A 24,254-nucleotide genomic window follows, 5' to 3' on the forward strand; every position below is an offset into this window, starting at 1 on the left:
ATGATTGTCCACTAGGACTCCGAGATCCCTCTCACAGTTACTACTATTGAGCAAGGTACCCCCTATACCAGAGGTCCCCAACCTTTTGGCCACCAGGTTCTGTGAAGATTTTTCTGTGGACCAGAGGGGGCATGGTTTCATGTGCTGCCTGCATCCAGCAGATAAGGCTTCACTTGTTTGTGTGGCCCAGTTGCTGGTATGCGGCGGCCCAGTGCCGGTCCACAGACTGGGGGTTGGGGACGGCTGACCTATACTGTACCTGTGCATTTGGTTTGTCTTGCCTAAATGTAGAACCTTACTTTTTTCACCATTTAATTTCATTTTGTTAAATAGCGCCCAATGTTCAAGTCTGACAAGATCCTTCTGTATCTTAAGCCTATCTTCTGGAGTGTTGGCTATTCCTGCCAGCTTGGTGTCGTCTGCAAATTCGATGAGTTCCCCATCTATCCCCTTACCCAAATCATTGATGAAGATATTGAAGAGCACTGGGTAAAGAACAGAGCCCTGGGGCACCCCACTGCACATTTCCCTCCATGTAGATGCAATTCCATTGAGGACCACACACTGAGGACGGTTGGACAGCCATCTACAAATCCATCTGGTGGTGATGCTGTCTAACCCTCATTTTTCTATCTTATCAAATAGTAGGTTGTGGTCTACTTTATCAAATGTCTTACCAAAGTTCAAGTAAATAATATCCACAGCATTCCTCTGGTCCAGTAATTTTGTCACCTGGTCAAAGAATGCAATAAGATTTGTCTGGCATGATTTGTTTTTGACAAACCCATGTTGGCTTTTGGTAACGACTTTGTTTGCCTCTAGGTATTCGCTGATTCGTTGTTTGATTATCTTTTCCAGAATCTTCCCAGGTACTGAGGTCAGGCTCATATGTCTGTAATTTCCTGGATCCATTTTGTTTTCCTTTTTTGAAGATGGGAACTATATCAGATCTTCTCCAGTGCTCTGGTAGTTCCCCAGTGCTCCAGGATCTTTGAAAGATATAGTTCAGTGGTTCTGAGATCACATCTGCCAGTTCCTTCAGAACCTTGAGGTGTAATCCACCTGGTCCTGGTGATTTGAACTCATCTAGAGTGAACAGGTGCTCACTTACCATTTTCTTGCCTATCTTAACTTGTGTTTCTAATCTGTTTTTTACTGTACTTTCTTTGATAGGTTGGTCTGTTTTTTCCCTTTGTGTAAAGACGGGTGCAAAAAACAAATTGTTTTGCTTTCTCCCTGTTGCTTGTCACCTTCTTGCCACTTTCTCCCACTAATAGACCATAATTTCCTTAACCTTTTTCTTGCTTTTTACATGTTGAAAGAAGCTTTTTTGTTATTTTTGACTTTTGTCACAAGCCTTAGTTCATTTCGAGCCTTAGCTTTCCTCACTTCATCTTTGCACGCTCGGGCTATTAGCTGATATTGTGCCCTAGTTATGTGTTCCTCTTTCCATTTTTTATACTTGTCCTTTTTGTCTTTCATTTATCTAGTATTAGTTTACAGTGATTTTACTAAGTCTGCTACCAATATCAGATGTTTGGATATTGGAGATGTTAAGGATTGAATATAATTGTCTGGTTCATTGGAGATGTTAAAGATTGAATATAATTGTTTGGTTCACAAATAATACTAAATCATACATTACAGTTTGCAGGTTATAATGCTGGACAAAAACATTCTGTAGCACTAAAACCAAATCACTTTATGGTTTAATGTATATATGAGCTCAACCTCTTCAAAGAACCTATCCTGTTGCTGATATGTAATATCAGCACACCTAACAGAGAACCTTAAAAAAATAGAACAAAAACACAAAATCATAAGATATAATAGGAAACTTTGAGTAGTGCAGCAAGAAACTAAGGGATCATACATTTTTCTTTCCTGCTTTTGTGCTTCATTTATCTGTATTCTTTTCTATTTTGAAATAGAAAATATAACTATAGTCCGCTTGTTAAGATGAAATAACTATTGCTTGCCTCAAATCAGATTTAGAAGAAAGGAATCAAAGTGTGCAATTGGTGTTTGAGCCCCCCTATTTTAGCCTACCAACACCAGAAAGCCCTATCTGAAGGTAATCTTACAGAGCCAGTCAACTTCTCTCCCTTCAACAGTCCTTTCCATGGACTTGTCAACTAAGGAAATTGCATATTGCAGAGGATTTTGAAACTTGTTAAAATATGCTTGTACTTCAGTAGCAAGCTTTTGCATTTTGCTATCATCCCTTCACAAATTGTATGTTCCTTAACCATGGAACAATTTTAGTAGTGCACATTGCAGAAAAGATTATTAACCTAGACAAGAAATCACTTTCCTGAAAAAGTCAATTTCATAGGGGCAGACAAGCTAATGAGGTGTGTAGTTCTGAGATTCCCAGGCCCCACACTATACAAATGCATTAAATTAAAACCTTCATCCTTGAGCAGTTTTTCCAGAAAAGCCTTGTCAACATAGAGCTCTCCTAGGAGCTGCCGTTCCATCTTCTCATTCCTCACAGGGGCCTGTTGTTTACTTAGGTACTTTGCATCCTTTTTGATATGGAGTTTTTGCTTTGCTTTTTTACTCTGTTATAAGAAAAGAAAAAAATACAAGGACAATTATTTTTTACTTCTCCTTTCTCTGCAGCATTATTTCTTCAGAAAGAAACAAAAAGGAGCCCTGGAAGATAGCAATGCTGTCTCTCAAACTAATAGATCCAGGAGTATAGATTGAAATAAATTGAACAGTTCAGATTGAGATGGAAAAAGGGTTTCCACAACGTGAGAGGCTTGGGACAATATGATTAAAAACTCAAGAATTATGTCAATCCATGCTCTCATGTAGATGGTGATTCAGGGTATGAACTGTAAACACAAAAGGCCTTGTCTTACACATTCAATTACTTCACTATGCAACTTCCTCCAAAACATCCATTTAAGGGCGATAACGATACTCCCCTATTTTAGAAGGTTTTCTCTAGATCAGACATATCAAACACAAGGCCCGGGGGCTGGATGCGGCCCGAGAAGTGGTTTCATGTGGCCCATGAAGCCATCCTGGAAACAGTGAGGGAACGGCCCCTGCTGCCTTGGCTCTGGCCCAGGCCGGCCAGGAACCAATGTACAATTTTGTAGTGGCCATCTATGCTGAAACGCATTCAGTCTTAGCTCCACAAGGCTGTCTAGAAACAGCGAGGAACCAGCCCCTGCTGTGTCGCCCCCGCCCCCTGGGTGCATGCTGGGGAGGTGTCACCCTTTGTGAGGAATGAAGAAATAGACCATGCCTTGGTGCTTGCCCCGGTCTCACCCCCTTCTGCCAGAGATCCTCACTCCTGCCCAGGCCCTCACAGGCACCCTTGACGCGAACGATGTAGAGCTGGCCATGCCCACCCAGTAGGCCACACCCACTCCATCCACACCCACCCAGTAGGCCGCACAGTCTAGGCAAGGTGAGCGGCTTTTATTATTCTCATGACCTTCTGTTCTGACATTGTTGGGTTCTACATGGTGCATTCTCTATTTTTGCCCCATTAAAATATTGTATGAATAATGGAATATTATATATTTCAGATCAGGTATACGCAATACAGTACAATAGATTACTGTAGTCTATCTAGATAGTATACCCCCAGCTTCATCAGTAGTATCCAAACTTTGGAAATTGTTTTCCTTCAGGTGAGATCAAGTGGCTCAGGAAAAATAACTGATCAAATATCATCTTATGCAAAACAAGTAAAAGCAAATAGAAATTTTAATTATTTTTTTTAATATTCATAGTATAAACTATTTATAAATGGATAGGATGAAAGTAGTCTTCAGGGGAATGAAGATATTGCTACTGATCTCACATATAATGGTTCAAGAAAAAGGTCAATGAATTGCAAAACCCCACCATTCTTATTATCTAACCTGCCCCAATGTCATGAAACCCATTCCACTTTTTCTATTTATTCCTAGAATAGGCACAAGATAACCACTTTGGAAAAAGCTGGAGAGACCATACCTCTGCCTGGCGACTCAAAAAGCAGAGGTCCGCTCTATTCTCCAATCTCACGGATGATGGACCTACAGACAGAGAAGGTAGCAAGTGGTCAGGAAGGCCTAAAAAGCACCTACTGCAGGTAGTAGCCACAATATGTGCAAGAAAGAATATCAACCTTATTAAAACACACATACACACACGTTTCAACTCTCTGGTAATCTATATCCTTACTTTTTTTGAAAACATAGTTTAGAATATCACAAAACATTTCAAGTCTGGATGAACCACAGTTTTGTATAATGGCGTATTATCTTTATTTCCCCAGTGTATTTTCCTTAAAATACCATTGCCTTATCTAGATGTGTAGTATACAAACCAGTGTACAATACAATATTGAATTAGTCTACCCTCTATCATGGAAATACAGTGGGTGACTTTGGTCAATTATTGTCTCTCAATCACTTAAACAATATTTTTAGTTTAGAGAAAAATTGGAGGAGGGAACACTATATATGATCCCTTGTGTTCCTGAAAGAAAGGCAATCTATCAAACTGAAGATAGAACCAGAATCTGTTTTAGAAAGAATTTTGAAAATATCCCATTTGTTTCCTTTAGAAATATGGGAAATAATAATGAGATGGACTATAAAAAAAACTTGCAAAGGAAGTTCTTCTTGAAGGCTTCATTAATATTTTATTTGGTTTTGAAAAGAACAAAATGAATTCTTTGGTTCATTTATTTTTTGCAGAAGTCAAAATCATGTATTATAGACAGTCCTCACACAGCACAATATTTGACTGAGGTTTTTTCATACGTTTTCTATCACATTCAAGTCTGACAAATAAAACAAAATAACCTATATCAAATAAAACCATACTGCTTACTTCCAACTGAATTTTCAATTGCTTCTTTGGACTTCTGAATACCCAGTCTGAATTTCTGCAAATCAGGGCGAAGCTTGTGCCCTCGATGATAAAAGACCAAAGCAAATTCAAAATCACCCATGGTATACAAGGCTTCTGCTTTTTGATACAATCCCTGTAACAGAAAGGAAAACTATGGGACTGAGGAAAAAAAAAGTTGGAAGACATATATATTGTACGTGCAAGTGAACAGCAAATATACATACATTTGTCCCAACATCCAATAATTTGTCAGATATGACCAACTGGAATTAGAGTACAATTCAGGAACATTTTCCCTCTCCATTACCAGCTTTATACTGTTTTATTTAATTAGTTCTTTTTAAGAAACATTCTTCCAATTTATCCCTTTGCACGTCTAATTTGCATTTCTTTCAATATGATTTTCTAACCTAGTATTTTTTTTCCAGAATTTGGAAAAAGACATAACTTTCTTTTAGCAACAAACTAGATAACCCTTGACAAATTTTGAAACCTCTTGAGTTGGAACAGGTATCTCTGCTTACCTTAGTAAATTCTTTGTCAGCAGTCAGAGAGGCTTCTGCATCTTTTAGGGCATTTTCTGTATCTCCAAGTCTTAAGTAGCATTTTGAACGGGAAACAAGGCAGTTCCTGTCACCAGGTTGAAGCTGTAAGGCCTAACCCATAAAAATAATTGTTTTCAATCTCCCTTATATTATTACTGTTATAAGCTGAGCATTTCATACCCATTATTTCTCTGGTGAAAACGGAGATGTATTTTTCTTATGCATATATTTTATTATATGATTTATAAGCTGCACTCCATTGTTATTTATTGCTAAACTCTGGATGTCGTGATCATGTTCTCTGTAGTACCTACACTCTCTGTCTTAAGTATTTTATTCTTGATATGAATACCATGAAAAATACTTTCTCTTCAGCTTTTCTTCTTTTATCCTTTTCCTCCACTTGTGTTTACAGAAAGATCTAATAATAAAGGAAACATAATACTGCGGCAACATGCTTATTAACTGACAAGAAAGCTGACAAGATAGTAGGGAGCACAGAACCAAATGAAAAATGAACAAGAAATTTGCTTTGTCGCTATTAATTGTTACCAGTTTTGAAAACTTGCAGGACCCTGGGGGTTGAACAGTCTCTCCTACACTGGCTTCTCTATTCAGATAGCATATCTAAATAGCAAATATCTGGACAATCGGAGTGCAGTAAAGGCAGGCAGAAAATTCTAACTTTTTGCTGCCCCTCGTAATTACTGGAGCTTAGATGCAATTCACTGCCTCCTTCCAGCTACAATATCCCAGCATTCCCCAGTCACACAGAACTTGACCTATCACATCTGGGGACCTGATCTGGCTATCCAGGTGATCCAGATGCAAGTCCCCAGCCTGCCATGCAACCTGAGGCCCGTCTCTGTGCAGCTTTGCTATGGGGAGGAGATCAAACAAGGCTCTTGCAACTCCTCTTCATGGGATTCCCGCTCAAGTATTAACCTTTCCCAGCTCTCGGTTAAATCTGCCTGCCTGCTTAGGAGGCAGATTCATTTCTCCCCGTCCATCTAGCGACTTCTCCGAATATCCACATAGAGAATGCTCACGTAAGTGTAATAGGACAGAGCTTTGCTGAGCTCCCCGCGCCGGCTAAGCATAGTTCCTTCCGCCATGAGGCTGGGAAAAGTCCCACGCAAAACTTCCCCCTCGTTGTCCCCCATCTTGGAAGAAAGCAAAGCCGAGAAGGACGCGACGCAGGTTGCCTGGCAACCTGCAGCTTAGCAACTGCAATACTTCCGGAAATTCGACGGGAAGCCGAATGGATCAAAAGATTGCAAAACTTTGGAACAAGCTCTCCAGTAGCTTCGAAAACTATATAGTATTAGGATTGTCGTACAAAATTCCGAACGATCACTAGATGACATATAGATTTTTGCACTCCAGATATAGTAACCCTATTTCATATGGGTTTCTTTCTGCAGAACAATTAATCTAAACTAAACTGACTGTGCCCGGTTTTGTTTATTCTTTGGCTGTCACTGTTCCCTTTTCTCTATTAAAAACACATCTTTGAGCAGAGGCTTTATTTAAGGATCTCTTCATAATTTAGCAAAGGAAAAAAGTAAAGTCTTCAAGACAAGCTCATCTGGTAGGAATTATATGGACAGATCCTTTAAAATGCTCCTGCAGGTACTGCCATCTGGTAACACAACATCTGCAAGCAAACAAGTTCAGAGAGCACCAAGCACACCACAGTTTTTCTGTTTTCAGATGGAGAGATGTACAAAGTGGCCTCATCATAACAGGTTCAGTAGAAATTATTTTAAAGCATACTAGATAGATAATAGTTGCTTCCCATTTTAATAAGGTAAGTTCTAGTCAAATTTGTTTCATTTCTTAACAGATCAACAGATCCCTTAAGTAGAAAACAGAGACAATAGGCTAATGGAAATAGAAGAAATAGTGTTCTAGTTTCTCAGCAAAATATTTGGCAGGTGGTTGTAGAATCAATTGACTTCTGGCTCTTATCATGTTACATCAGCCTTCCAGGGGTACTGCTGATGAATTGCCATAATCTTCTTGGTTTCATGGTCAAATAGGAAGGGTAGTTAACACCGCAGAACAGTATTCAAAATGGGTGAAGTAGAATAGTAATAAGGCCAAACGTAACAGAATGAAATTGTGGAGACAGTCAAATTCTTATCCCTGTCTTTGAAAACCCCAGAATGAGGACGCACACTTTGGAAAGGGGAAAAAAAAGTAAGAGTTGCATGAAATCTCAAAACAGAACATGATTTTTAAAAAGTGAATGCAGTTTCTGGGTGCATAAATAAAGTCACGATTTTCTGGGAATGGGAAACAAACATTTGACAAAAAAATATTTGGCATTAAACAGGGCGTATTAGAGCATCTATCTTGGGTAATTGTATTACAGGAGGCTGCGCAAACCAGTTAGAATGGGTTCCATGATAGGCAACAAATATGGCAAGTAGAACTGGGAAAAGTCCTTTGCTAAAAGAGTAAAGGAATCAAATATTTTTAGAATAGGACAGCCCTCTTTAAATATCTCAGCCTCTTGCATTTAGTGTTTTAGGTATTTTTTTATTCTTTTTCTTAATTTTAACTCAATTTTATTATTCTACTTATTATTCTACTTATTATCTTGATTTTATGTCACAAATATTGTGATGAGTGCACTGTTTTACTTTTTAAAATGTAAACCTACTGCATTCAGAGAATGTGTTTCACTTATATCTTAAAATGTAAATAACAAATACAAATAATGTTTAGTATGTCAGCATTTCTTCACAATCAGAGAAATAAAATAAAATAATGAAAAACCCCTTCATTCCAATCTCCTACCACTACAAAAAGTAATGGCCTTTCCTTTGGAAGAATTCATCAAATAAATAAATCCTCATTGTCTGGGATTGCTCTAGTTCTGGATTCCTGTTTCAAGTAGGGGGATGGCCTGGATGGCAGAACATCTCACCTATTATAAAACTGGGCAACCATTAAAGTGATCAAAGGATCAAATGAGGAGGGTCTAAGTTTCTCCCATGAATCAGAGATTACCTGACTTGGAGGAAGGCTTTCATTATGATGTTGTCAGTTCACCTGAATGTTTTCTCTCTCAGATTAGGGAAATACCATTCTTGGTCAAAATTTCCATATGTGGATATTGCACATGGATGTTTATATATAGAGTATGTATATAAATTTAACTATTGAACAAAATATTATTGTGTTCTACTATTACATGAAATGTATTATTATTTTAGTAAAGGTAGTATATGTTACTATTAGTTTGTGAAATTAGGCATTTTATAAAATGCCTAGGAAATCTATAGAATTCCAAAAATGGGACATCAAAGTATGAAATGCTTAATATTTCACACATTTCTTAGGCATTCTATGCAATGCCAAAATGCAAACTGGCAAAATATAAATACAGCCACTAAAATGTTATTCTAGCCTTCCTTATTGCAACAAGTAGGTCAATATTGGTCTTTTTCTCTTGTTTTTTTCAGTAAGAAATGTCTTCTTTCAATTTGATATAAGTCTTTTCAATGAAGGGCTAGAGTTAGGATTAGGGTTAGGATTAACCCTAACCCCTAGGCCTAACTCTAACCCTTTTCATAATTCTCTTTACATACTTTGCCTAAATAGTTCTTGTCATTTTGCATTATACCTAGGGAAAGTATCTAGCTAGCGTATTAAAATAACACAGGCATTTTATACTTCGCCTAAAAACATTATGCATTCTGTAGAGTTCCCAGGGATACTATACAACAGTGGTGGCAAACCTATGGCACGGGTGCCAGAGGAGGCACTCAGAGCCCTCTCTGTGGGCACGCGTGCTGTCGCCCCAGTCCTAGGCCTTCAGCTGGGTTTTATAAAACCTTTTTGCTTTAGGCCTCTGCCACCATGTGCAAAAAAAAAAAAAAAGGTTCAATCAGTCAATTTCAACTTCTCACGGGGAAAAAAAGATCTTGCAAAGTTGAAATTGATTGATTGAACTTTTTAGTCCCACCCAGTCTGCCATTACCACTGCAGCCACGCCCACCCAATGGCCACACCCACCCGGCACTTGATGATGCATAAGTGGGTTTTGGGTTGCAGTTTGGGCACTCAGTCTCTAAAAGGTTCGCCATCACTGCTATACAATGTCAGCTCTTCACACATTGCTGGTAACATACACTACTTCAAGATGTCTTTCAAGGTTCAAAGTGGGTGGAACAAGAACAAATTAAATAATTAAGGTTCTCCCCGGTTTGTTTCTAGAGCTGCTTTTGCAATTCTGGTTAGAGAGAAGCATTGCAGCTTTGAGAGACAGAAAAATGGAGTGAGTAGGTGGTGATTTTATATTACTGTGTGGCAACCAAATCTCACCTGAGCAAGATAGTATATCTTCAAATATCAAGTTTGCCTACAGCTTAGTCATTAAAGTAAGCTTCTGGAAATTTTAGTTAAGGATATAACTATTCTAATGACATATATCAACTACCAATATTAATTGGTGTGTAGTTCAAATATGTGCATACATATTTTTAGAATTGGATGTTTAGGAAATATTTATTCTAGTCCCAAATTAAAAAATATACATTTCTTCTACTAGTATACCAAGTAACTTTCACATATCAGATGATGTTGTTAGTTGCGAAGTCGTGTCCGACCCATCGCGACCCCATGGACAATGTTCCTCCAGGTCTTCCTGTCCTCTACCATCTTCTGGAGTCCATTTAAGTTCACACCTACTTCTTCAGTGACTCCATCCAGTCACCTCATTCTCTGTCGTCCCTTCTTCTATTGCCGTCAATTTTTCCCAGCAATAGGTTCTTCTCCAATGAGCCCTTCCTTCTCATTAGGTGGCCAAAGTACTTGAGTTTCAACTTCAGGATCTGGCCTTCTAAAGAGCAGTCAGGGTTGATCTCTTCTAGGACTGACCGGTTTGAACGCCTTGCAGTCCAAGGGACTCGCAGGAGGACTCGCAGATGACATTACAGTACCTAATTGGGAAATGAAATGCCTGAAGCAAACTCTGAGAGCAACAAGAACAAGGAAAAAAAACTAAAGCAAATCATGATAATTTTCTTCTTACAAACTTCCAGAAGATATCCAGTTGACCACTTTGCACTACAGAACATTGAATTAAATGAACCTTGGTTTGAACTAGCAATGCTTGTAATATACAGTGCTGTTTATCAAGGCTGCATTCCTAACCAGGCAGTGAAGCCCTAGTCTGGTCTTCCATCTCAATAACCATACATAGGATTCTGTTGTATTATGATTAGTTAGTATAGCATGTGAGTAATTATATGGCAGCCCCGACCTCTGGAATAGGTGTCTACTCTCCTGGAGTTGTCTACTTTCCTTAAGACCTGCTTTTGTTCCCAGGTCTGGATTTACTGTGTTTGCAGAGGCTCTATCATATTTTTTATTGTTATGGTTGCGCTCTGGTCTGTGCTATGTTTTGTTGTCATGTTTTAAATCATTATAATTGTATATTTTGATGGTGGAAGCTGCCCAGAGCCTTGGAGTGGGCAACCATAATAAATACTAATAAGAATAAATATACTCAGAGCTAAGGCTGAAATTAAGAGAGAAGCAGGAGGTGTCCAAAAAGCTGAAAGTCCTAAATTTGCTTTTTAAATGTATTGTGTGTTCTTGACTTTGGCCTTGCCTCTCTTTCTTTTTAAAACTAGTGATTATGCTTATAAGATGGGTAGGAGTGATTTTTAAATCTGAAACAATTAACTAAATTAAATTTGATGAAATGTTTGTGCTATCTCTCTTTTGAAATACTCTTTTGACACTTCCTTGTTCCTCCCACTGGTTTTTCAAAGTGCCTAATTTAGATTTTTTTTATTTTTTTTAATTTATTGTTTATTTATAGTTTTTGTGATGAACATTCAAGTATCAACTTGTCTATGTCTGCCCTTGCAGACCTGATGTAAAAATCTGGACAGAGGGAATTGTAAAGGAAAAGGATAATGAGGAATCTCTTCTGCCAAATAACACCCCACCTTCCCTTTCTCCCCCAATCTTATCTAATCCTCATTTGGCCTCTTTTGGAAGTTCACTCTGACATATGTGACTGCACACACTTCCTCAATTTGCTGAAAGCAATAGCAGTAGCTTACACTAAGTCAGGGGTAGGCAACTTTGGCTCTTTTATGACTCGTGGACTTCAACTTCCAGAATTTCTGAGCCAGCCAAGCTGGCTCAGGAATTCTGGGAGTTGTAGTCCACGAGTCATAAAAAAGCCAAGGTTGCCTACCCCTGCATTAAGTCAAGCCACCATTAAACCATCCTGTTGTAATCCACTTTCCTGGAGCTTAACAATACCATCACCCTCTCTCTAGTATACTCCTTTCCCCAGTCTAAATGGAAAAGCTTAGTCTCTTCTTTCCCCCTTTCTTTTTCAATCTCTCTAAATTTATTTTCTTTTCTCATTCTGTTGCCTAATATTGCTGGATCCAAGTTGTGAAAAAGTGACAGTCTAATGAAGACTTAGGGCAGGTAACTAAGCTGTGCTCAGGGAACTATGGAATGAAATCTTCCCCATGGACTTTCTATTACCAAAAGATTTTGTGAATGTGTCATTATTATCAAGAAAAAGTTACATTTTCAAATTCATTTACATACAATAAAAATGTTATGGTTGTACATTTACATGAAAGTCTAACTCAAGAAGTATAATGACTTCTTAGTATGGGGGGGGGAAACACTAATGGCCTTATGGATAATGATGACAAGAACATGAGCTTCCAATAAGATCACTCTTGCCAATAAGCGTAAACGGAGATGAGTGAAACTAAGAGTAAGCCCCATGTAGGTGGAGCTCTGTAGGGAGTTAATTAATTTAGGACATCCTAAATCAAATCTGGAAGAAGGCAATAACAAATCACTTCAATACTGTTGCTAAGAAAACTGGCCGTAATTTTAGGAGATTTGGGTACCAGTTGATTAAACTCTAAGTTACAAAATAGTTGTTGCTAGAGAAGAATATCAAATTTCCACAAATAAATCTAGCCAGATCAAAACCAGATTGAAATCTGATTGTTAAGGGTGCTAGTATTAAAAGAAAAATTCTTCATTTCTTAAGGATGCATGAAGTTGGATAATAGAATGCCTGAATTAGGAAAAAATTGAACTAATCAAAACAGAAATTAAACATAATACATTGAATGTTTATAAATGAATTTAGGAATGGGCCACTTTAAGTTGGATATTACCTGCCATACTATTTAGTGCTTGAGATAGACAAAGAAATAATAAGACAATGATAGTCAGAAATAACAATGCTAACTATACCTTTTGGTATGACAGGATAATAATATCTGTTAGTGGCTATCCATTGATAACAATTTTATACAACTGGATACATACATTAGAAATGTGCATACTTTAAAATGGTTCAAAAGAAATTATTTGGACCTCATGAGAGCACAATACTTGTCTGACATTCCTTAAACAAACACGAGCCATCTTTTCAGCATGAAAAAGATGTTTTAATGAATAGCAAAGAGTTAGGCTTGTGCTTATACAAAATCTGAAGCAGTTCTTATGAAGTATGTTTGAAGCATGGACAACTATAGCACCCTTTACAATTTTAAGACATTGAGCAAAAAGTGAAAAATATTAATATCTAATGGGAGATTGGAATGCAAAATGGTAGAAGAGTGGAGAAATTATAGAACCTGGGATGTATGATTTAGTTTGTACATATGTAATGTAGATGTAATATAGAAGGAGATAGTTTAATAAAGATTTTGAACTAAATGTGTTGTTCATTGTCAACGCTTGCTTCAAGCAACAAAATGTAGTCTCAATATCTAGATATCATTAACGATAAAACATCAGGGTCAAATTTTCTCTATAAAAACAGTAGAAGATAGGGGAATACAGTAGATGCAATTATGAAAGGCTAATGAATTAATAGTGTCAAACATACAAATTATGAGAATGTCTGTGTGACAGATTTGATTTGGAGGAGATACAGTTATAGTAAGATTAGTGCAAGGAAAAGCTGCAGTATATTACAGTTATCACAAGCAAAACAAAAGATATGGCAAGATATCTATTGCGAAAAACTATTCTCAAAATTTCAAAGAAGAAAAATTCAAAATAATTTTCACTATAAGTTATTAATAGGGCAATCAAATTTGGATTACAAAAATCCACATGACCATAGATGACTGTCACAAGAAATTAGTCTACTGATTTTATTATCTAGAATAGATTTTTGTGTAGCCCTGATCTACAATTGTAGATTGCAATAAAGAACAAAGAAATCAAGAGATGTCCATGTGTGTGAATCTGTTAATAAACATCAGTTGTATATGTGCCAAGTGTATAAAGAGCCTCCCCTATATCTAGGAAGCTCTCACAAAATTACCATGTTATGGGTGCAGTACAAGGACAACTTTTCAGCAGTTGTGAAAATCTGATCACAAAAGAAAGTTTACTTCACGCTGATACTCTTTAATTGATTATGCTAAACAACCAGTTTGGTTTGTTCTTCTGAGGCTGGGAAAGCTGTACCTTCAATTTGCAATAGCCCAACTGGTTATTCCAGATGTGTTGAAATATCTAAGTTTATTATTTATAACTTAGATATTTCATAACATGTGATTTGGAATGTCTTTCAGCTAAAATTAAGTACATTTGTTATTTAATTTTAAACTTTTTTACAATCTCGTGTGAGAATATGTTATAATTTTTAATTAACCTATACAAGTAATCTTTGAGTTATGATCATAATTGAGCCCAAAAATTTCCATTGCTAAAACAAACCAGTTATTAAATGAGTGATTCCCCATTTTATTTTACCTTTTTTGCCATGTTTGTTAGGCAAATCATTAGAGTTGTTAAGTGAATCATGCAGTCATTAGGCTGATTAAGAAACTATAATTTTCTATTAAATTTAAAAATGGAAGATGAACAAGTGAAAGAAACAATGATAACATGAGCAAAAAAGTTGGGCACAATATAGAATTAGAAAAATGGCAAAATTTGTGGGAAAGAAACTATAAATTGAGAATGGAAACTGCTTATAAAGAAAATTTATATAAAATGTTTTGTAGATGGCACTTACCACCTGCGAGATTAGCAAAAATGTTTGAAAACATGTCTAGTAACTGTTGGAAGTGTAATCAAAAACCAGGCACATATTACCATCTTTGGTGAACGTGCCCTAAAGCAAAAAAACTTTGGACAAAAATACATGTCTGGCTAGAAAGGATGTTAAGAAAACATGTAGATTTTAAACCGGAACTATTTTTATTAGGTATGTTATCAGGAAAATATGATAAAGAAAGATTATATTTAATATTGCATGTATTAACAGCAGCAAGAATTGTATTTGCTTCAGTACTGGAAAACTGAAGAAACACCATCTGAAGAAGAGATAATCAATAAAATATTGGCCTGTGCAGAAATGGATAGACTTACATTGAAGATTAAAGAAAAAGAAGACACAGAATATCTTCAGATATGAGATGTATTTTATCAATGGCTGGAAAAACGGGGTAGAGATTAGGAAATTAATGTGTAATATTAAATAAAACAAATGGATTCAGACAACACATTGTGTACTAGGCACTTATGAATTGTAAATGTAGAAAACTAATAAAATATTGTAAAAAAAAAAGAAATTTGTGCGAGTTGAACATTGTACAGTATGACTGAACCCATGACATGTTTTAAGAGATGAATTGGCTTTGTTGTTCTTTTTTCCTCTATGAGGGCAGAGCAAGTTAGGGGTGAGATTGGCATGAATATGCAACAGTGAAACTTGTCTGCAGTCTTGGAGCCTCTCCTTCCTCCATGGCTTCTGGGCTTAGGGGAACCATTTCATTTTGTGCATGACATCACACCACGCAAGCAGAGCTTGCATTATAATGGAGGCTAAAACATATAAAGAACGGTTGCTGGAATTGGGTATGTCTAGTTTAATGAAGAAAAGGATGAAGGGGGACATGATAAGCAGTGTTCCAATATCTCAGGGGTTGCCACAAAGAAGAGGGAGTCAAGCTATTCTCCAAAGCACCTGAAGGCAGGACAAGAAGCAACGGATGGAAACTAACCAAGGAGAGAAGCTACTCAAACTAAGGAGAAATTTTCTGACAGCTAGAACAATTAATCAGTGGAACAACCTGCCTTCAGAAGCTGTGAATGCTCCAACAGTGGAAGGTTCCTTCCAACTCTATTTAATAATAATAATAATAATAATAATAATAATAATAATAATAATAATAATAATAATAATAATAATATTGCATGATACTGCTTTTGTCATGTTGACATAAGCTTTTGATCCTGTAGATGCCTCTCCAAAAGATATCTCAATAAAGAATATCAATAAATACAAGAAAATAGCAATAGCAAGAAATTAAGATGAGTTTTTAGAATATAAGAAAAATCACAAGATAAACAACTGAAACTATCTCAGTAACGTTGCTAATGTAAATTGGTTTTCATCTGATTTTGAATAAGACAAATCTACTTAATTCATACTTCGATGCCAGAAGTATGAAAAACCCAGGACTGTAAGTCAGACTAAGAAGACCAGAAAATAGGTAATGGTGAACTCCTCCTACAGATAATCTTTGATTTACAGCCATTTGTTCAGAGATCATTTGACATTATGATGGGCTGAAAAAATGGGTTTATGACTCATACCCAAAATGCTGATTGTTGTATCACCCTCATGATCATGTGATTAAAATTCAGGCACCTGCATTTACAACCATAGGGATGTTTCAACTCCCCCACCTGCTTATCTCTCTCCCCCCCCCCCCCAGCTCTGCCCTTTTGGCCATGCTGCACCCTGACTTTGCAGGCAGCAAGCAGCCCCAGAACTGCCTGGCTCCTCCAGATATCCTCTCTTCCAGTTTCCCACACCAGTCTTTCAATCTTTGTGCCCAGCCACTGCAGCTGAAGCAAAACTACCTGTCTTTGCTGTCTCCTTTTCAGACCTTTTTCATTCCTTTTGCTGCCTCCATTTTTGCACCCTTTTGGCCTGGCACAAAAGGTGAAAGGTTGGCGCAGGGAACTGGGAGAGAAGGCAGGACAAATGATTGCTTGCCAATGCTTGCTTGGGGTGGGATGGGAAGTGAAATAAAGCATGCTGGTCCTTGCTGGGGTGGACTGAGGAATAAAAAAAAATGCCTGATGGCTGACTTGCTAGGGTGGGCTGAAGAGCAAAAGAATGGCATGCCATACAGTCCAAGAACTGCCCAGAATGGCTTGGATTGACATGAATATCTAGTTAATGACTCATGATTCTCAGTTAACAACCATAGTGGGGTGTGCCGGATTGCTTTCATATGTTTCACTAACATGACAGTTTGGTTGCACTGACTTACAACAGAAATTCTGATTCCAATTATGGTCATAAATCAAACGACCAAAACATATGCACAAAATGTCAGCATATTGGCCATTGCAAAAATGGCTGGGATACTAGCCAAAATGGAAAGAAACAATGAAGAAATCAGTTTGCCAAGTCATCTGCTGCACCAAAAAAAAAAAAAAAAAGATAAGCAGCTTATTAGACCATATTTGACATTTCATTTAATGGAAATGTAATCATTATATGCCATTTCAAGTAATACGTTAATGGTACATTGGCTAGATTTCCTTGGCAGTGAATGCTCCTGTTGTATCAATACAGACTTAACCAAGTCAGGCATATTCCCATCAGATCTTCTTACAATCACACACTACATCTAAACTGCAGACTGAGAAAGTTTCTTGCTTTTCCTAGCTTCTTTCTATTGGTCAGATACTCAGTAGCAGTCCTGGCTCGGTCACCACAGCCAGTCAGTATTTGAGAACTCTGTCTTGTTCCATTAGACTTTTGCACTGAGTTTTCTAACAGAAAGATGTATTTTTTAAGCTGCTCTTTTTCTCTAACTCCTTTTCATGGAGAACTTGACATGGAAAAAATTGGCATCTCGCTGACTTAGCATTTTGATAACGTAACTGATTTTGTGGAATTTCAGTCTGGGGTTATATCTAACTCTTATGGGTTAATTAACAATCAATTCATCCATTTTGGTGTTCCCACAGCAGATTAATCCTCACACTTGAGCCAGTTAAAAGCATGTTATAGGAACAAGGCTCCCATCTATGCACTTTGTGTACCTCTTCTTTGTGCAAATTAGAGCAATACAAGGGCTTTTTTCACTCTCTTGCCAAATTGGATTGCCTACCTGATATTGTCATGTATGATACCTGTCTAGACAGCATAACTTTCTTTTGAAATTAAAAAAGAAAAAAAAAGTATGGAAAACAACTTGCCTTTATGAGAATCAGCAACAGTGAAGTGCTGTGGGAGTATATTTGAATTTGTGAATTGTTATTCGTAATCTTATTATTCTTTTGATGTAGGAGTTTATCCTGTGATCTGAAAATTGCAAATATTAATGAAGCATTACACAGCCAAACTGTGTACCAACCCCATAACACATTTAGTAGAAGTATAAGCATACATTTTTTGTTCTATTCAAGTTGCAAATATGGCCTGTCTTTTATCCCATTGAACAGATTTTATGAAATTTGGTTCTTGAAAGAACTCAGCCAGTCACCTCTCTGAACAAAAACATGTCTGGCAATTTTGCTAACTGTTACTAAGGGAAGTTTCAGTAGTGCTTCTTGCACTACTTTCACTTTTACAGCAGCACATTCCTTCAGAAATTCTTACAATGGTTCTGTAAGATAGATCATAATTGCAGGTCATATTAGTTGAAATTCTGGAAATTTGTTCTAAGGCTGGATTCGTGACTTGCCTAGCTAAGGTCCCTAACGATCTGAGTTTACACTGAAATTGGAGATTTCATATTTTCTTCTCAAGGGCATTGCATTATATTTCCCATTTTATAAATGGGCAGAAAAAAGAAATAATATGGCTAAGCCATTATTCACATCAGTTTAATACTCTTTTAGCAAGATGGCTTATTATTCCATTGTATAAAATAAACAATTTTAGTGCTGAAATTGTCTATGCAAACAACCACACACAGTTGGCCTAAGACATTTTGCTGCTTGAGATGGAGTAGCTAACTTTCTTTAGTTTCATATTTAGAAATTAATAATTAAATTATTTTGATACCTAAAGAAGATCTCATAGACAAATCACTGAGAAAACTTGTCCTTGCAAGAAAACTGCCTTCCTCTGCCCAATGACAAGGCCAATGGCAGTGCTGCCCCACAGCCTGAGCTCCTGTTAAAAAAACAAAAAAAGAGAAAACAGAATAGTTTTGTGGCCTCTCTAAAATCTTAACCAATGTATTATTGCATTTTAGGAATCAAAGTTCATTGCATCAGATACATATAGTTCTGAAAAAGGAATATTATATATATATAAATTCATGTTGTGTGTGAGAAGGCAATGACAAAAGAAAAATTAGTCACCTACAGTATTGTTCGCAGGGTTTCTCATATATAGTAATACTGAAAGCACATGTTGATCCTTACTTGCTAACAAAAAACAGGTCACCAGCCCAGCAACGTTTTTTTTGCTGGTAATTGATGATAGCTATCTAGGAGCAGGCTGGCTGCAACTGCTACTATTGGACTGTTTCTAGTTAGCAAGGAGTAATCCAAGTATTGCTTTTATTTTTGCTGCTTTCTGCTTGCTTTTAAATTTCCTGGAAATTTAAAGGAATGTTGTGTAGAAACCTTTGCTGATGGAACAAAGAAGTGAAAAACAAGGTAGATGGTGCACAATTTAGTTATACTCTTACTCATACTTATTTAAAACTATACTTATCTCAGAACCATTGTATCATATCTTTAAAAAAAATCTTGGAGCACAGGGGACCTACCTGAGGATTGGAAAAGAACTGATGTGGTTCCCATCTTCAAAAAAAAAAGGGGGGGGGGAAACAGATCCAGGAAACTACAGACCAATCAGCCTGACATCAATACCTGGGAAGATACTGGAAAAAATAATTAAAAAAACAGATCTGTGATCATCTAGATTCTAGAAACAAAGTTATAACTAGTAGCCAGCACAGGTTTATTAAAAACAGATCATGCCAAACCAATCTTTAGTCAGTGTGTCAAAGAATGAAATAATTAGTAGACCAGTGAAATGCTGTGGACATAGTATATTTAGACTTCAGCAAGGCATAGACCACAACCTATGTCTTGGTAAGCTAGAAAAATGTGGGATAGACAGCATCATCCCAGATGGATTTGTAACTGGCTGACAAATCGTATTCAATGAGTAGTCCTTAATGGTACTACATCTACATGGAGGGAAGTAAGCAGTGGGGTACTACAATGTTCTGTCTTAGGCCCAGTAATATCGTCATAAATTACTTAGATGAGGGAATAGAAGGAGATCTCATCAAATTTGCAGATGACACTAAGCTGGCAGGAATAGCCAACACCCCAGAAGACAAACTCAGAATCCAAAAAGATCTTGATAGATTTGAACAAAGGACCCTATCTAACAAAATGATATTTAATGTGGAGAAAAGCAAGGTTTTACCCCTGGGCAGAAAAAACAAAGGTGCAAGTACAGATTAGGTGAAACCTGGCTCAAAAACAGTAACTGTAAGAGGGACCTTGGAGTCCTAGTGGATGATCACTTAAACTGAGTCAGCAGTGAATGGCAGCAGCCAAAAAAGCTAATACAATCCTTGGTTGTATAAACAGAGGCATAGAATCAAAATCACATTAAGTATTAGTACCACTTTATAAAGCCTTAGTAAGACCACACCTGGAATACTGCATCCAAGTTTTGATCACCACATTACAAAAAATGTTGAGACTTTTTTGTGCAAAGAGCAACTATTAAAGGTCTGGAGACTGAAACATATGAATAATGGTTGCAAGATTTTGAAATGGCCAGTCTAGAGAAAAGAAGGACTGGGGGGGGGGGGGACATGATAGCAGTATTCCAATATTTGAGGGCTGCCACAAGAAGGGAATCAATTTATTTTCAAAGCACCAGAAGGCAAGACAAGAAACGACAGATGGAAACTAATCAAGGAGAGAAGCAACCTGGAATTAAGGAGAAACTTCCTAACGGTGAGGATAATTAACCAGTGGAACAGCTTACCTTCAGACGTTGTGGGTGCTTCATCACTCGAGGTTTTTAAGAAGAGACTGGACAGCCATTTGTCCGAAATGATATAGGGACTCCTGCTTGAGCAGGGGGCTGGACTAGAAGACCTCCAAGGTCCCTTCCAACTCTATTCTGATTGATTGAAAACATAGATAACTAATAGTACGATTATAATTTTGTAACTTGAAGGAAAAAGGAGAAATTATTCCCGCAAACATTGAATTTCCAACGCGTTTAGAAGCAGTTTTTATTTATTTCTAAAGACGGGAGGCTCCGAAGACTCCTTTTGAAATGTAACTAGGTTTTTGCTTTAACTTTCCCACTGATAAAATTGGTGAAACAAGTACGCTTTATAATGATAAAAAAGGTATTTTTTAAAAAAAAAAAAACACTAAAACGACTTGTCCCCGGTTTTCCGGCCTTCTACCGCTACCACACGAGATGAAAGTAAGAAGTCACAGATTAAAAAAAAACTGCAACTCCCAGTAAGCTTTGCAACTCTCTCCCGCTCCACCCCCCACCCACCCCCAAGCATACGGTGTTCTGCCCACGGAAGGTGAGCCAATGAGCGAAGTCAGGCACTGCTCAGGCAAGCAGCACGTGGAGAAAATGCTGCCCTATGGCAGGGCTGGAGTGCATCTAGCCATATGAGAAGAGGCAGAGGAGGCGGTGGCGGCGGCGAGAGAAAAAGACGGAGAAGGAAGCAGCAGGAAGATTTGGACAAAGGCAGCAGGATCTACTTCAGAGTTAGGAAAGGCCTGGCCGGCGAAGGGCAAGGCATTTTAACCCTAAGGTAAGCGGGGAGGGAAGAGATTTGGGAAATATTGTATTCCTTTATTTTAAGCGTTTTCCTTAACTACGCCTTTCACACGGATGTGTGGGAAATAAGCGCACTTTTCGGACTGTTAAGGACATTTTAAAAAAGGCATTTTTTGATTATCGTCCCTGGAGCAGTTCCTTTCGCTCCTAGCAGAGTTGACACGAACGCAGCAGTTTTATAAGTGACCAATCGCTGATTAGAAGCGGTACCTGTTCACTTTTTGTAAAGTTCTGCGTACCGGATGGTGCTATGTAGATAAATAGTTACTGTTGCATTACATGTATTCAGCATCCAAAGTACATCATACACTTTGGCAAGTGTATCTGTGGACTGTGAAACAAGTGGGCTGCAGAGCAATCCCCTACACACACTTTAACCCATGGGATGGCAATTTATATTAATTGAGCAAAATATTACATAAATCACTGGAGATTTCTCTCTCTTTCTAGCAACTTTTGATAACTAATTAATAAAATCACAAGATAGAGGGAAAGCAAGAAAGAAAGACCTAGAATAGTTTTAACTTCTGTCCCTCTCCTACATAGGAAGGGAAAAAGATATGCCACCATTTCAGGAGTCGATGGAGTCATTTTTGTCTTTTCCTTAGTTTGGGAACTTGTGAATCATCTGGTGATATAAATTTGGGATTGAGAAAAGTAACTCCTTTTTCACACATTTCTTTAAATCTATAGACTTCCCAACTGCAAAAGGTTTCAGAAAGTCATCACATATTTATGATACATAGTTCATTTTCTCTTTAAGAGTAATTATCCTTCATATTCTATGGATGTCTATTTTTTAGGATTAAATGCCTGAAAGGGCAGCCCTTATTAGGAGCACTTCTTTCAGGCATTTGCCTCTGTGTTGAAGAAAAATACAGGGTATGTAGATATTTGTTTGTATCCCACCTTTTATTATTTTTACAAATTATTATAATTTATTATTTTTACATATAACTCAAGGTAGTGAACATATTCAACACATCTTCCTCCTATTATGCCCACAACAACAACCCGGTGAAGTGGGTTGGACTGAGAGAGAATGGCTATCCCAAAGTCACCCAGCTGGCTTTCATGGCTGAGGCAAGACTCGATATAGAGTAGACCATTTAATATGATACAGAAAAGAATAAAGGAAAGAGATTTCTCCTGCTATGTTTTACCATAGCACCTGAAATATACCATATAGAAAAATTGCAACAAGACAATGATTTGTCTTCATTACACCTTCTACCCTTTCATGGTGATTTGCTTCTGTTAACTTTTTGCTATGTCTCAGAAGTATATTTGATTGTCCTGCATTCTCTGAATGAGCTGATTGAAATCCAAGCTGAAAATTTTTATAGAACCCTAAAATCCCCCAATGAAAGACATGGACAAAATAATACACAGGCAAGAGTTAATTAACAGGATGCCCCTGAGAATGTGAATAGCTTAAGATTTTTTATTTGGTACTAGAACCAAGCAACAGACTGGTGTGGACTCTTGTATCCATTCATATTTGTTTCTGTGGATGGTACATGACCTTTTAAAATATCACTGTTGTTAGGTGCGCAGGCATAACAATTTGCTTTTTATTTTAACGCTTAAAATTGCCAGTTTAAGAGTAATGTCATTCTCTTAATGGTAGGACCAACTATTAGGAATCTACTACAAATCACCCAGATATCTACTTAGTTCTATCCCTATATTTCACCAATGTTGGCAGTTGCTCATTGTTGACGAAGATCTGCAGTGGGATAGAAGGAGTAGGAATAGGAAGCTTTAGCTCATATATTCCTCCTTTTGGACAAAACCATTAATTACCGTGAAGTCTATATGGAGTTTAGATTTCCAAGATATCAGTGAAAACATTTTTCTCAATTGGAGATCATTTTAGTGAACATTTTGTTGGTCCTGAATCTGATTTGCAAATATATCTTGCAAATTGTGATTTCTTCCAAGAGAATCTAATTAATTTTTCCTCCCAGCAACACTTCTTTCAAATTTTCTAAAGCCGCCTTGATCTGGAAAATTTTAACACTTTTAGTAGTAGTGGCACAGTAGCTGGAATGAAGTACTGCAGGCTAACTCTGCCCACAGCAGGAGTTCAGTCCTGACTGGCTCAAGGTTGACTCGGTCTCCCATCCTTCCTAGGTTGGTATAATGAGGATCCAGATTGTTGGGGGCAATATGATGACCCTTAAACTGCTCAGAGTGTGCTGTAAAGCAGGGCTTTTCAACCTTTTCACCCATTGTACCACTTTTAAGATATGGCAATGTCCAAGTACCACCAGTCACCTAGCAAGGTGTCAAAAACCTGATGACCAAAAAAAAAAAGGAAAAAAAATGATAAAGTACAGGTAGTCCTCGACTTACAACATTTCGCTTAGTGACTGTTCGAAGTTACAATGGCACTGAAAAAAGTGCCCCCCAAGCCACAGCCGAGCAAGATACCTGCCTGCCCACCCAGCGGCGCTTTTCCTCCTGTCCGAGGTTTCCATTATTTTGAGCATTTTTATTGAGGATTGGCAGCGGAGGTGGAGTGGGGGATGTTTGGTTTTTATTCCCCCCCGTCTGCTGGGTGGTTGCAGCAGGTTTTGGTCACTTCTCATGACCCTGGGACACTGTGACAATCATAAATATGAATCAGTTGCCAAGCATCTGAATGTAAATTACAAGACCCTGGAGATGCTGCAACATTCCTGCTGATTAGCGCTTCTTCTCGGCTCAGCAGAAGTGCCAGGATCAGTGCTGCTTTCCAGCTGATTGGTGCTTCTTCAGGGCTCAGCAGAAGCACCAGGATGAGCGCAGAGCTCCAGCTGGAGCCTGGCGCTGATCCTGGCGCTTCCACTGAGCCCTGACAGCCCCGAAGAAGCGCTGATCAGCTGGAAAGTAGCACTGATCCTGGCCCTTCCGCTGAGCCCTGACAGCCCTGCAGCTCCAGCCATCTCTCGCTCAGGCTTGTGCGGTGCTGCCACCAGTTCAGCTCATTCCCCTTCCCCACTACCACTTTT

General features: G+C 37.9%; 2 protein-coding genes across 2 annotated transcripts in view; one reads left to right on the top strand and one right to left on the bottom strand.

Moving 5' to 3' along the window:
* TTC25 (tetratricopeptide repeat domain 25) overlaps nt 1-6,588 on the bottom strand; it is an 18,755-nt gene extending 12,167 nt beyond the window's left edge. The window contains exons 1-5 of the mRNA XM_015832225.1: nt 6,461-6,588; nt 5,391-5,522; nt 4,846-4,999; nt 3,982-4,043; nt 2,411-2,564 (exon numbers count right to left, since the gene is read on the bottom strand). Coding sequence (XP_015687711.1) covers nt 2,411-2,564; nt 3,982-4,043; nt 4,846-4,999; nt 5,391-5,522; nt 6,461-6,574 — 616 coding nt within the window. The 5' untranslated portion in view covers nt 6,575-6,588. The remainder of the gene's footprint in view (nt 1-2,410; nt 2,565-3,981; nt 4,044-4,845; nt 5,000-5,390; nt 5,523-6,460) is intronic.
* Nucleotides 6,589-21,112: 14,524 nt separating this feature from the next.
* ACLY (ATP citrate lyase) overlaps nt 21,113-24,254 on the top strand; it is a 62,445-nt gene continuing 59,303 nt past the window's right edge. Inside the window, exon 1 of the mRNA XM_015832227.1 lies at nt 21,113-21,232. The gene's annotated coding sequence lies outside the window, so the exon portion shown is untranslated. The remainder of the gene's footprint in view (nt 21,233-24,254) is intronic.

Source organism: Protobothrops mucrosquamatus, unplaced genomic scaffold, assembly GCF_001527695.2.
Source record: "Protobothrops mucrosquamatus isolate PMUCROS unplaced genomic scaffold, P.Mucros_1.0 scaffold1, whole genome shotgun sequence".
Classification (NCBI taxonomy): Eukaryota; Metazoa; Chordata; class Lepidosauria; order Squamata; family Viperidae; genus Protobothrops; species Protobothrops mucrosquamatus.